The sequence below is a fragment of the Micromys minutus genome (assembly GCF_963924665.1).
Source record: "Micromys minutus genome assembly, chromosome: 1".
NCBI classification, from domain to species: Eukaryota; Metazoa; Chordata; class Mammalia; order Rodentia; family Muridae; genus Micromys; species Micromys minutus.
Window position 1 is genome coordinate 202,748,146 of NC_137969.1, and position 15,529 is coordinate 202,763,674.

Below are 15,529 nucleotides of genomic sequence, written 5' to 3' on the forward strand. Positions count from 1 at the left end.
ACACTGCAGTCTAAAGCAATGTTGAAATAGGTTCTCAGGGGCATAGGAATTATCACTGAAAAACTAATTGCTAGTTTAAGTCTCAATCTTCCTAATGCTGCCACCTTTTAATACAGTTCCTCATGTAGTGGTGACCCCATCCATAAAAGTTTCTCCTTGCTACTTTATAGTTGTAATTTTGCTATTGTTATAAATAGTAATGTAAGTACCTGTATTTTCTTATGGTTTCAGACGACCCCGTGAAAGGTTTTTTTTTTTTTGGTCCCCAAAGGGGTGTTGATATATAGATCGGTGGCAACCTACTGGCTTATAGAGGGTTTTCATGGTTCATAAGTAAGGCCATAGATGTAAATTTACTTGAACACAGTACGTTCTATCCCGAGACATTTTGCAGTACTAGAATTTTTATTAAACTAAGTTTTGTTAAATATATGTTGTAAAATACATATATATTTATTCTTTTGCGGGGGGGGGCGTATTTTACAGGTCCAGTTCATCAAGATGTCTACCATCCCAAAGCACTTTGGACTGACAGCCAGAGACGAATCGTACATGTTCAAAGAGCTTGAGAAGATTCGCCAGAGGACCAAGGATTGTGAGCAATTCAGGCAGAAGCTGGCTGCCAGGCCGACTTTGAGGGCAGGTTCGGAGAATGATCTGCTGGACCAGGAGGAGGAGGAAGAACGCCCGGGCACAGCGCGCAGCAGTCGGGCAAAGAAGGGACACGTGTCCTGGGCGGCCAAGCCGGCATCTGGGGCACCGAGCAGGGAACGCCCCGCCGCGGCCGACCTGCAGGGGGCGCCGCACAGCGCGCAAGGCAGCCCCGGCAAGCCCCAGCCGTTCCGCCCGCGGGACTTCTACCTGCGGAGCTCGGCGTTCCGGCGGCACCCGCCCTTCAAGGAGGCTCCAGCCATCGCCCGGCAGGTTGGCACCGCCCGACCGGTGATCCTGCTGCGGCCGCTCTCGCGTCGGAAGAGGCTGCGCCGCGAGGCCCGGGAGGTGCTGGTGACCAAGTGCGTGTCCAAGAGCCCCGCGCACGGACCGCCCTTGCTCGACTTGGCCCACACCCGGCACAGACACGCCAGCTCTCTGTCCAGCCTGACCAGCGAAGTCGAGGAAAGCCTGCGGTTCCGCCGGCTGCGGATCCGCACCCACTTCCAGCGAGAGGTCATGCGTTGGCACCACAAGCCCTTCTCCAGATCCCGGCGCGAGGGCAGCTCCACGAGCCAGGGGACCTGGCCTCAGCAGGGGGCACGCTACGCCCCTATGAACATAGAGGAAATCATCGCCTCCCTGCAGTCCGAAGCCCAGCAGGCCTCAGACCAGACCATCAAGGAGCTCATTCAGAGCATCCTGGGCCAGAACTACGACATCGCCATGGAAGTAGGTGAACTAGACGAGTGCTTCTGGGTGTACGAACTGGATTATTCACACCTGTAACACACATATATGTATACAGTTAGTGAGTGTATGTATGCATGCATGTATGCAAACATAACATTTCATTGTGCATATTTCAGTCTATATGATGAGACAAGTCCCAAGGTGTTATGGAAGTTCTTTGCATCTCATTTGAATTTTGAATAGTTGGATTTTTTTTCCTTGTGGATTGATTGTACATTGAGTTTAGCATAAAAAAAATGGATTCAAAGAACATTTGCTGACCACTGGCATGCTACATTACTACATACTACATTCCTGTTCAATGACCGCATTACTCAGACCAGAACTGGCAAGATGTGGAAACATTTTACTGCTTTTTTTGTTTTTGAGTTTAGCTTAGTTAGTCATGATTTACAGAATAATGAATTTATAGGCCAAGAAAGCCATCATTGCTATTACATTTAACTTACACGAACTCCATAATATAGTTTTTTTAAGTGGGTGCTATTCTCTTAAAACATTCTCTTGGTCATTTCTAAGTTTAGGCACTCGTAAGTGCATATTGTATGCTAAGCACTATGACACATGTTATATAAATATTTTTTTTATTTCTCATGTGTATGCATATTTGTGTGGGTGCATGCACGCATATCTGGACACCCAAGGTTGATGTTCAGAATCACGTCAGGTAGGTGGATGCCAGTAGAACACTTGCTTTATATAAGTAGGGAAAGAAGTGAGATTTTCCATGTGAAATGTTGCTCCCTGGGAAGTCTTATGGTTTAGTGAGGTTTGTGAATTTGCACAGCCAGACTAATGTATGGTAGAGTTGGGATCTTAACCCCAGTGATCTTACCCCAGACTAGTGTATGCTAGAGTCGGGATCTTAACCCCAGTGATCTTACCCCAGACTAGTGTATGGTAGAGTTGGGATCTTAACCCCAGTGATCTTACCCCAGAAGTTGGGTCTGCATTATGTCCAAAACACCATTTATTAAATATATGTCCCTCATAGAAAACAAGCGATAGAGTCATATATAAGATTTTTTTTTGTGTGATATACACTTCGCTTTGGTGGTGACTCTCAAAAATATTAATAAGGGAACTTGAGTCCTACATTCCAGAGGAAGGAGGGAGGAGCCATTCTAAAGTAGCGGCACCATTCCCTGGGCTTGGGTCCTAGACTGCGTAAAAAGGAGAAAGATGAATGAACACGCCTAGCTTCTGCACTTCCTAACTGTGGACACAATGTGAGCAGCTTCCTCAAGCTCTTGCCTTTTTTGTTGCTGTGATGGAATGGACCTTCAAACCCTTTAAACTGTGGGCCAAGATAAACCTTTCTGCTCTTAAGTAGTTTTTATCAGGTTATTTTTGTCATAGCAACAAGAAAAATACTCGGACACAGCTATACACACTTATGTATATACACACAAATATAAAGGAAAATAAAGCATTAAAACAGGAGACTTAAATTATAATGTTTCACTAAATGTATGTGGTCTAAATACATGAGTTGAAAGACAGAGATTAAATTGATGTGACCCAACTATATATTGCCAATAAGAAATGATCTCTGGACTGATCATTTATGTAGTTAAAAATGAAGGTGGAAATATATCATCCACTTACCAAGAGAAAGAGGGGTGTCTGCATTACTATCAGAGAAGGTAAATGTTGAAACTTCTCAAATAACTAGTATAGGCTTCCAAAAAGAAATCAATCTGCCAAGAAGACAAAGGATCTTATATGTATATGTATTAAGTAAGAGAGCTATAAAATATAAGAAGAAAAACCAAGTAGGAAAGTCTGAAATTATAATTGAAGATGCTTAACGTTCCTCTTTTAAGAACAGATTAAGAAAACTAGTCAGAGACTCCCCCCTACAACAGCCAAATACTCGATTTGTCCCTTCCAAAGGATCATACAACAAAGTGAACCGTACAATAAAATAAACCATAAAATAATCCCAGCAAAAGTGGAACAATTAAAATAATTTCAGTGTTTTCTGTAACCACACAAGAATCCAACTAGAAAGCCTCAGATAAGAGCATCATCGAACAGTAGGAAACTAGACAGTGTAATTTGGAGTAAGTTCTAGGTCAAAGAGAACATGTCACAGAGAGAAAAACAATACACTGAACTGAATTTTGTCAAAGACAAAATGTCAAGCATGTGCGGGTCACAGAATGAAGTAAAGCAGAGAGGGAAATTTATAGCATTAGATTTGTACAGTAGCGAGGAGAAAAAGCGCCTGATTACTGCCAAGGGTCATCAGTGCTGGTCTCTGATGTGATTCATACACATCATAGCTGGACAGGATTGAAGGCTGCCTTTCTCCTTTGAAAGCCCGTGGCTGTGCCTTCTGGTACCTTGAAAGGTAGTTCTGGGGGCTGGGGGTGGTGGGATGTGCAGGTCAGTTAACCAACAGGCATGGTGTCTTCAGGAACTTAACTTCCACCTCTTAAAAGAGGGCTTCTCATTTCTGATATCAGGTTTTCCTTAGGAGGCCTTGTGTGGGGGAGCAACGTGAGAGAAGTTTATTAAAAGTGTATATGTATATATGTATATTTATACACAACGTTATGTGCATGATAGGATTTTAAAGGGCAAATAGTTAATAGAATGACTTCTTGCTATTTTCAGACATCTGTATTGTTACTTTATCTACCCAGAACCTTTTTCTGCTTCCCTCCGGAGACCCTTCTCTTTGTTTCCCTGCTCTGATTGCCGGTACCCTGCTATTCTCCTCTCTGTTGTCTGCGCCCACCCTCCCGCCTATTGGTGTGATGGTTGAGTAAGAATGGTCCCCATAGGTTCATATATTCGTATTCTTAGTCATCAGGGAGCGCACTACTTGAGGAGGACTTGATGGTGTGGCCTTGTTGGAGGAAGTGTGTCACTGGGAGTGGGCTTTGAAGTCTCTTTCCTGCTGCCCATGGAACCAGATGTAAAGCTCATCAGCTACTTCTCCCGCCCCATGCTCCCTGCCATCATGATAATGGACTGAACCTCTGGCCTGTAAGCCAGCCCCAACTAAATGCTTTAGTTTATAAGCGTTGCCTTGGTCATGGTGTCCGTTCACAGAGATGGAGCAGTGACTAAGAACAGCCAGTGGTCGTGTTTTACCTTCCTAGTTTCTGTAGTTACTACAGGCTCTGTACTCAACACCTGGGGATCTGGAGCTAGGATATTCCAATCAGAGAGAGCCCGTGACCTTTGCTGAGTCTAGATCACTCAAGATAATCTTTCCTAGTTTTATTCATTAACTGCAAAGTTCATGATTTTGTTTTTCTTCAGAGCTAAATAATATTCCACATTTTCATTACTCACTTATCGGCTGTAGGGCATTCATCCAGGTTGTCTCCATTGTCCTTCTGACACAGAGGTCTTCCTTTGCACTTCCCTAATTGCTACAGACAATGACAATCTTTTTTTTTTTTTTATTTTATTTCATGCCAATTTTTTTTTCTCTTAAGAATTTTCTGTTCAAGCCCCAGACCCATTTTTCAAATCTCTCTCTCTTACTATCTCACTCTTGCTTTTTAAATTCTTTGCTTTTCTTGAGTTTTTAGTATATTCTGGATACCGACCCTGTGTCAGATGTCTATAAATATTCTCTGCGGGCTTCGTCTTCACCCGGTCACTTGTTTCTTCAGCTGCGCAGAAGTTCCTTCCGTTCACGAGTCCCACCTATCAGCGGGTGGCCTTAGTTCTCTGACTACGGGAGCTTTGTTCAGGATGTTCTTTCCTGGACCTGAGCGTGTCAGGTGGGGCACCTTCCTTTGGCTCTTCTTCTAGCAGTTTCAGTGTTTTATGTGTTTTGTTTTATTGTTTGGATCCATTTCGGGCCAGTCAGTTTAGGGTGCAGTGATAGCTGTGGGTCTAATCTCATTCTTCTGCATGTGGACATTGTTTTCCCCAGCATTACTGCTTAGAGTCGCTTTCTTTTTTTCTCAGTGTGTTTTGTGTGCCTTTGTCAAGTAAGAAGCAGCCGAAGTTATTTGTGCTCGTGTGTTATTTCTTTATGAAGTTATTTGTTCTTGGTGTTTTTTGGTGTGAAGAATGAGATGAAGATTTTTATTGGAATTGCATTGAATTTGTAAATAGCTTTTGGTAAAATGGTCATTTTAACACTGTCAATTCCACCAAATAAGCATAGGATGCCTTTCCATTTTGTTGTGTCTTCATCTCCTTCTTCAGAAGTTTTAAGTTTCTGTTGAAGAGGTGCTCTATGTCTTTGGTTAGGTTTGGTATGTAACTAGATTATTTTTTTTTTTAAATTTGAGGTTATTGTGAATGGTATCCTCGCACACTAATGAATTTGTTTTATCATTTCTAGAAGTTGTCTGGTAATGTTTTTTGGGATCTCTAATGTGTAGATACATGTCATCTGTTAATAGGGACAGTGTGACATCTTCCCTATTTGTTTCCCTTTCATTTCCTTCTCTTTTCTTGTTGCTTCAGCTAGCACTTCAAGGAGATGACATTGGCTGTGTGTCCTTCCATGTTTTTATTATGTTGATGTACTCTCCCTATAGTCCTACGTTCTCTAGAACGTTTATCAGGAAGGCGCGCCACCACGTTTCAAACCTTTCTGCACTTATTACAACGACTATGAGGCTTTTGTCTTTAAATCAAACATAACAATCAGGAGGCACGTGCCTCTAGCAAAGCAGGGATAGGTTGCCCCACTAGGGCATCTGTCCTCCCCAGATAGAGGCTTTGGACCAAGTTTACAGTGCCAGGCATGAATCACCTCCCATGGAGCAGGCTTTGAATCTGGTCAGAAAACAACTGGTTACCCCAGGGACAGTCCTGCACCCGTGGTAGGTTGATGTTACAGCACTGGTTCCACCACCGTGTAGGTGAATTGATGGGCTTACCTGTTCTGCAGCTGTGCAGTTTCTTTTGTCACCCAGAAAGCTATCCTGCAGGGAGGAAGTTTTCACATCAGTTCCAGTTTGATTTCTCTATGTCCTTCAATCAAAACATAGTGTGCCACCAATAAAAATCTTACCATCTAGCTACGGTGGAAAATTAGGAGGAATTGCAATAGAACCTGTGTTGCTTAGAGGGGATACAGATCAGTGAGTGATAGCAGGTTTCTTTTTGAAGCTTAGTGTTAATGATTAAATACATTCTGATTTTAATTATATAGTGTTTTGCAAAAACAACAATAAGAGCAACAAACTCGATAAAACTGAAGTTTTGTAAAGCCAGGTTGCGGCTTGTTTTAAAGCCAACTATATAAGAGTTGGTGGTTTTAGTCTTCTGCCACGGGAGCAGATGAGGTGCTAGACAGATGGGACCAGCTTCTAATTGTTTTGCAATGTGTACTACAAAAGTGAATGGTCTGTTATTTAAGGTTACAACTGTGGTAAACATCAGTAAAGGCGGGGGATAGTTCAGAAGAATCTCGGTTTGTATTTTACCCCAAATGGTTGGAGGAGCAGGTGACATTTCAACACGAGCTTCAAAATCCTCTCCACGAAGGGTCAGAGATAGCCTCCCTGAGAAGGCTGCTATGGACGGGGAGAGGAGCTGATGTCTATTCACATGTTCCCCAGCTGGAAAACGAAAATGGAAAGTTTACTTACTGTCTTTTAAATCTATGTATTTAAATTAGCCTGTACTGGGTTTGCATAACACTTGTTTTTACATCCTTCCCATTGGCTAATTCATCCCTCAAGTCAACCTTCTCTCCCAACACCTGCTCTCAAGCCTTTAACAAGGCGATCTTGTTGATACCCTTAAGTGATGAATTTTATTTACTCTGAGTGAAACCAGAGGAAAAAAGAAAGTGTATCCAAGTGAAAACATTGGTGTAACATATAAGGTTGATACCAGGCTAAGAACAACCTGACTGCCTTGACAGCAGTTTGAATCAACTAAGTAGCCCAGATAAGTTACACATCAACTCATTACACACGAGGAACTTTCTTATTACTGAACGGTACAGTCTTTGGTTGCCCTTGAATCAGCCATCCTGTAGTTTAAAGAGCCTGAAGCTAGGCAGCTGTAGTTTTTACAATGTTTGTTTTGAAGCAGAATAAGTAAACATGTGGGTTTTAAGGATGGGTAGATAAACAGTTTTGACAGTAAAATCAAAATCTTGAAAACTAGCCAATTACAGTCGTGGTTAAGCGTCTGTTATCCCAAATGAAAACAGTCTAATGACCACACACTGCATTTTATAATTGTTTTGGATACATATTTCATCTGAGGGCTGACATTCTAAGGTTCTTTCTTCATTTCAAACTGTGTTGAATGTTGAATCTGTTCTCACCAAAGTGGAGAGGAACGGCTTGATGGAATTAGTCATACATGTTTCCTTTGTGTGTTTCTTATGATCATGGTAGAATGAAAGGCTAAATACCATCAAAAGGAAACAGCTCCTCACTGAGTGCACTGCCTTGGATGCGTTTTACATTGTACTGCTATTACACAGGAAAGAACTTTTAGAGTTCTGGTGATTTAATTACTCAGAGTGTTTTTTGACCCTGTTTTGCCCTAAATAATGTGTTGTTCTGGAAGCTCATCACACACACAAACACACACACACACACACACACACACACACACACACAGACACACATAGACACACACAGACACAGACAGGCACACAGACAAAAACACAGACACACACAGAGACACACACAGATACACACACAGATACACACACACAGACATAGACACACACACACACACACACACACACACACACTATACTACAGATAGGAAGACAGAGACTTTAGTGAGGAAAGTGACTATTGCTAGGCCCAGTGGCCGATTTATTTGGGATTGGACTACTGAATACTTTGACAGGCAATGCGAAATAGCTGTAACTTTTTAAAAAAATTAATTTATTTAATGTATATGAGTACACTGTAGCTGTCTTCAGACACACCAGAAGAGGACATCAGATCCCATTGCAGATGGTTGAGAGCCGCCATGTGGTTTCTGGGAATTGTACTCAGGACCTCTGGAAGAGTAGTTGGTACTCTTAACCACTGAGCCATCTCTCCAGCCCTGTGACTTGTTTTATGCCACATTGATTGGCCTTTCCATTCTTTGTTTCCCTTCCATCTTCCTTTTCTTTTCCCCTTCAGTACCTTAAGACCCAGACATCAAATATTGAGATGATTTCTCACCTTAACCCTCTGCTTTTAGGCCTCTGTGTGGACCTTCCCATGGTAAGTTGGCCATGTAGCCTCATCATGACCAGTCCTGGTCTTAAACCAGCTGGACCTGGAGAAAGTCAGCAGGACTAGGATTGTTCTTGTAGCTTCCTCCTGCTAGTGGACATGGGTATGAGATGGGGTGTAGTCTGTAGACCTAAGCTATGACATGTGTTGTCATCCATGGAAAGGATGCAGCTAGGAAGAGCGACACTTGTCATACTGGAAGTTTTCCTGTGATCGCCAGCCTGTAACGTTCATTCAAACAGTCCTGATCCCGCTAACTACGCTGGTTTCATTTTGCATAAAAGATTAAGCCTTTTATGTTGAATGAGGCTGAATAACAGATCTGCTAATTTCACCTTAGTAGTCATATTTACTGAAAAACCTTCATCTGTTCTCAAAGCAAATACTGTATTTTCCCTTCTTGGCTAAGAGTTATGAGTCCCCCATCAGTTATTTTTAGGTGAAAACAAGCTCTTTTGATTGATATACATAGAGTCTTTCTTATTATGTATGGTGAGTCAGGGTCTTGTTGGAAATTCTCAGCAAGATGGGATGTGTAATTAATCCTTACCAAGAATTTCCCCATGCCAGGAGGGGAAACCAGTGTATTTGATATTGTTTAGGTGGGGCTATAGCTTATTGTGGGAAATCTCCCCCACATATATCAACACATTACTAATTGGGCTTACTCTGCCTTGTTAATAATCTAAATCTGTCACTCACCCACCTATTTCTTTCTTTCTTTCTTTCTTTCTTTCTTTCTTTCTTTCTTTCTTTCTTTCTTTCTTTCTTTCTTTCTTTCTTCCTTATATATAAGTATACTGTAGCTGTCTTCAGACACACCAGAAGAGGGCATCAGATCCTATTACAGATGGTTATGAGCCACCATGTGGTTGCTGGGAATTGAACTCAGGACCTCTGGAAGAGCAGTCAGTGCTCTTAACTGCTGAGTTCAGTCTCCACTCACCCACTTTTTAAAGAGGTAGTCGATCTTCTTTTGCCGTTACAGATAATATAATCAATGAAATTCTTGCCCTCTCTCTGCTTGGCTCACTACAAATTTATTAGGCACACAGGAGCAGATCATAATGGAGCCCAGATTTTATTATTTCAGCTAGATTTCCCCTCAAGAACATTTCAAATCGTAAGCTCTTCATCTCTTAATCCTTAGAAATAGGGTTATGCAGAATTGAAAGCCTGAGTCAGCCAAGAGACTTTTCATATGTTTATTACATTATTGAGGCCCACCTCAGTGCATGGTCTTTGGCAGTTAGTTATTCTGGGCAGTGATTATTGAATATTATTCTAATAATGGATTTTTTATGTATGACTGTCTTGTTGCTCTTCGGGGTTAAGAGAAGAGACAGTACATACACAGTTATAAGGGGGAACTTCTGAAAATGCTAAATGGAATGCATAATTCATAGAAACTGGCCCTCGAATAAAGTCAAATCAGTTTAGCCAAGCCCCGTGTTAAGAAGAAACGAGACGTTAGCAGTAGGCCTTACACAACTCACTGTGGTTAGCTTCCAGATCCAGATAACCCAGGAACCCAAAGTAACAGTGGCTTAGACTATATCAAAGTTTATTTCTTCCTCGTTCAAAAAAAAAAAAAAATGAGTCTTGTAAAGGCAGGAGAGATATGGCGTCTGGCAGGGCCGATATCTAGATTCCTGTCAGCTCATAGCCCCACCCTCTGTGAGCCTCATTCCCACGGTCATCTTAAGGGCCAGTATGGACACCAAGATATCTATCACATCTGCATTCTTGCTAGCAGGAAGCCACTGCATAAGAAAAACACATGCCCAGAGTTGCTTACAATTTTGGCTTATATTGTATTGACCTTAATTTCAGTGTGCAAGCACATTTAGCTCCCAAAAGATGAAAAATAAGATCATTGTGTGGGAGACCTGTGTGATGTTTATATTTTATTATCCTGGAAAAGGAGAGACAAGCCATTGTGACAGTTTATTAACTTGTGGGTGCCTCGGTTTTCTCATCTGTACAATGGAGCTAGTACTGCTATATAATCCTGCGTGGACAAAATTATCATTAACAAAATTATGTGTGCTGTATCTGCATGTGCACACTTGTGCACTCTACCTCGGGTGCCTGGGTGCTCATAAAAGCCAGAAAAGAGCATTAGCTCCCCTGAAGATGGAGTTGCAAGTGTTTATGAGCCACACAATGTGGATGCTTGGAGCCGAACTGGCTCACCGGAGGAACAAGTGTGCTAAACTGCTGAGCGCACTTGAACTGGATTCCTGTCCCTCCTCCCCCGTTCTTCCTGTGGCCATGCTTTCAGGTATCTGGGATATTGATAATGAATACATCTCTCCAGGTCCAAAACCATCAGCATCAAGGAAACACAGAGCAAAAACCTGCGTTGTCCTTCAAGGCCGTGAGTCCGTAAGGTTGAATGAGCTGCACTCCCCTAACAGGCAGCACCAGTGTGTTTGTCTCTCCACCACCCTCCTATATTATTGTGCCTTTGAGTTTTTGCTCACTTGAAAGTTTAAAGGCCTTCCAGTACTTTTCAGTAGTAGAAACGGATTTCAGAGAAGACCTTGGATGTGAATTCAATATCCCAGATTCTCGATGGCATGTGTGAAGAGCCTCATTTGGGATCGAGGGTCAGGACTCTAATTCATCAGCCCAGACTCCTGATAGCACACTTTTGATCACAGGCCTTTTCTTTTTTCTTTAATCCATTCATGTTATGTCCCTGTCATGCCAGACTGGGAAACAGAAACGAACAAATGAATTTCCTGCTCTTTTAGGCCTAAAGTCTAGAAGGAGTAGAGGAAATAGACACATTGGTTAGGCATTGTGTTGTGGTGAGTCTGTTAAGGAAAAAATAGTTTTAGGATATGAGAGGCAGAGAATGGGGGAGGAGAATTGCTTACATAAAATGGTCAGAAAAGGGTCTTAAGAGACCAAGTCACTTGAGAATGCATCTGAAGGAAATATGGCGACAAGGCATGTGGTCTATGAATGGAAGAGGATTGTTCCAGAAAGGAGGAGGGGCAACTGCAGAATCCCAAGTCAGAACTGTCCTCATGATATTCGGGGAGTGGAAGACTTCGGATGGGTAGATGACATCGTAGAGGTAGCCAATCTAGCCTTTTCTTCTTATTTGATGTATTTTATCCCATTTACTGCCATGACATAAAGTTCATAGTTCTTTTTCCTTTCTGTATAATGACGTCTTCTTTGTATTATGATGACTTATTTGTAACACCCAGGGAAAACAAGAATAATTAGTAATAAAATTCCACAAGGCAGTTGTCACAAGCTTTTCCCCATTGATAATAAATACATTTTGAGTGTAAGGAACGCTAGTGTGCAAGAAGGACCAGAGAACGAAAGAACGACGCAGACAATGCAGCAATGCAGTCAGCACCAGGACACACAGCTAGATGCCAGCCAACGTCGGACTAATGTGTGTACAGCAAGAGAAATGGCTGTGCACGCTAAACCCACCTAAGGACTTTTGAATAGAACAAGTGACACTCTGCTTAAATGGAACGTCAAAGCTGTATTGTGACATGGTGACATGCAGGGTGACAAAGTGTGTTCAAATACAAACAAACAAGTCTCTTACATGAAAATCTTAACACATCAGGGCACAATCCAATTTTGGTAAGAAAAATAGCTTATTAATAGACAATCAGAACACAGAAAGGATTGGAAAAAGGGCAGTGCAAGAGACATGGAGAAATAGACCTTCACGGACAGTTTTAGAGAGAAGAGCAGGCCATTCAAAATTAACTGCACAGCTTTAGTGTGTAGTTGCTGAAAAAAAAACACTAACATTTTATTGAAAATCATATCAACTAACAATCATATTATAATACCTCTTCCTTACTAACAAAAATCTATGCATCTGTTTCATTTGGCTGCTAATCCCAGGATGCTTGGTGCTGCGTTTACAGAACAGACTTCTTTATTCCGTGTGTGTATTTGTGTAATTACAGAGAGAGACAGATGAGCTTTGTGATAAAAGTGCTGTTAACAGAGAGGCTAACCAACACCCATTCCTGGATAATAATACAGCGTTGTTAAATAGGAAGCCATTTCTGCTTACATATATAAAATGGCATTAGATTCTGGCCTCATATTCATAAACTGTTATATTTTACAGGCATGCCTTCCAGGACATATGAAAGCTATGCAGGATATGATGGAAGACTCTGGTTTTTGTTTCTTTTTTGGCTTATTACTATTGTGGTTATTATTAGGCCAAGTACTTTATAAAACAGTCTGAGTTCATGTTACGTATAGTCCCTAAAGGGTCTGTTGACTAGATACTGGGAAACATTTTCCCTGTGGCATAGGCCTTACTGAGCACTTCTGCTGAGGCATCGTCTTTGTCCAAAACATCCCAATCTGTAATGGCCTGTGGGGCACACATAAAAAACTTGTCATTCTCAGTAAGTGCTATGAGAATTACATGTTTCCTCGGTGCCTTGGCATGTCACACACACTCCCGTTTCTTCCCTAGAATCTTGCTGCTTTTAGATTCTCCTTGGAGAGTGATCCTGGGTCATTTCTGACTTCTGTTCTCAGAAAATGTCCCTCCTCCCCGTTCCACATGTTGTTTCCTTTGGACTTACCCCTGAACGTTGGGTGGGAAACCCTCATCCTAACAGAATCTGTGCGTCTAATACTTCCCTGCCAGTTTACTTTGGCCAAGGAATTAAGTTTAGAGAGGCAAGAAAGTGCAGAAGATGACCCATGCTCATTGTTTCCCATCTGAAATCAGTAGTGATTTTTCTCCTTTTCCTCTGCTCTGTCAGGTTCCCTCGAAACCGGAAAGGCAGGAAGAACGTCTTTTCTATCGCTCAGATTCCATTGTAGCTCCTGAGGTTGTACCATGTGGCCAGGTGCCCACAGTGAACAATCCAGGCAAAGGCAGAGTTGCAGTGGAGGGTTGTAGGGAAACCATCACTTCACTACTGTCTCTCAGTGTCCCCAGAGACAAGAAACAAAAACAGAACTTCAGAGAAGCAACAAATTTGCCAAGATCACATAACAGTTAGCAGTGAAGCAGCATCCAGCACCCAGATACCCAACACTGCTCTGGTACTGTGTCTAAGTACTGAGCAGGAGCTTACAGCCCTTCTACAATGTAAGGTCAACGGCTCAGCGCAGAAATTTTATTCCTCCTGCTGGCTCGTGGATTCCCCTCACCACTGAGATATTATAACTGGCACTGGCTTTCTTTCTTTCTTTGTTTTAGCTACATTCCTTTAATATGTTTGCCTGTGGAGGAAACATTACTGATGCGCAGATGGTAAAGAATAGCTTAAGACGTGTTTAAAGATAGAAAAACACATTTTGAGACTCTAGTTCGTATTCCCATCCCCCATCCCCACAGAAGATTATCTAGCTCCTGTTGTATTCTCAAGGTTTCTCCTCCTGTGTGGACGTGTACCAAACACGGCTTGTTCATGGAAACCATTTCCAGGAAGACAATAAAGAGATGATCGACACACCAGGAACTGGATGCTATTATTTTACATCCTGATTGGAGTTCCCCACCACCCGCTCCTCTTCCCCAGTCCTTGCCTCCTACCTCCCCCTTCCCGCCACCCCATCCACTCCTCCTCCATTCCTCTTCAGAAAAGGGCAGGCCTCCCAAGGGTACCAACCAGCCCTGGTGTATCAAGTTGCAGTAAGAGCAGGCACTTCCCCATGTACTGAGGCTGGACAAGGGAACCCAGGATGAGGGAAAGGATTCCAAAAGTTGGCAAAAGAACGAGAGACAGACCCTGCTCCCAGTTAAGAGTCCCACAAGAAGACCAAGCTACACAACTATAACATGTGCAGAGGACCTAGGTCCATCCCATGCAGGCTCCCTGATCGTTGGTTCAGTCTCCGTGGGCCCTATGTGTCCAGGTTAGTTGGTTCTGTGGGTGTTCCTGGGCTGTCCGTGGCCCTTCTGGTTCCTGTAATTCTTCCTCCCCCTTTTTCTCAGAATTTCTCAAGCTCCGACAAATGTTGGCTGTGCGTCTCTGCATCTGATTTCATTGGCTGCTGGATGAAGCCTCCTGATGACACCTGGGCTAGGCGGCAATCTATGAACGCGCCTCTTCTGCGTGCTCAGCTGAACGGGTGCATCCAGTCCCCCTCTCCTTTCCTTTGCCTCAGTGAATGTATCCCAGCAGGAGTTCCCTGAGAACAGAGGACACCACTTTTTGGCTATTCCTTCTTTATGCTGTTCTACTGCGTTACTTCAAGTGCTACTTCAAGGCCTTGTTGGAGAGTATCTTGTGTGCCTCGCTCATTCACTCAACTGTGCTTTGGATTCTTTTGTCCTCCCCCCCCTTTAAAATAATGTCTGTTGCCTTCTTCCCACTGTGCTGCAGTTGCGTGTTTTGCCGTGGGTTTCCAGTGTGCTGCAAGAAGCTCCTCTCCCACAGCTTCTTTTCTAATATCTTATTTCTGTTCTGCCTCAGGCTTAGAAGCTGGATAAATAAACCCGGCAATATTATTTGTAAAGCAAGGGTAAATAGCCTCAGGGGCAGGACCTTGGAAGCTTTCCTATGGGAAAGTGCAAGCTCCCCTCCAACCTCAGGTCTTGGCTGACATAGCTTCAGGCCTCTTTGCTTAGGTCCTGCTTCCCAAACTCTCTGCCAGGCCCTGAGATCGGAAGATATCTGCACAATGCATGGATAAGGAGTAACTACCTTTTCCATTCTCTGCTCTTATTGGTTCAGACGCTGTGGAAATATTCTTGTATTTGAATAAGGCATTTTTTAGGGCATAGAGCTATAGACTAGTTCCTTTGCAAATCAAAATGAAAAATAACAATCTCAGAACCACAGAAAACCTTTAAGGCCATTTGATTATTTTAAGATGCAAACTCCAATGCTGACCTTGGGGGATTTTTGAACCACAGCTGTCAGTTTAAACAAAGATCCAAAACTAATTAAGCATTTGTTGGAAGGGGCATGGGT

General features: G+C 42.7%; 1 protein-coding gene across 1 annotated transcript in view; it reads left to right on the forward strand.

Annotated features, from left to right (window-relative positions):
• Positions 1-501: 501 nt before the first annotated feature.
• TTC6 (tetratricopeptide repeat domain 6) overlaps positions 502-15,529 on the forward strand; it is a gene marked incomplete at both ends in the record, with an annotated part of 174,830 nt that continues 159,802 nt past the window's right edge. Inside the window, one exon of the mRNA XM_080912417.1 lies at positions 502-1,383. Within this exon, the coding sequence (XP_080768543.1) occupies positions 502-1,383 (882 nt within the window). The remainder of the gene's footprint in view (positions 1,384-15,529) is intronic.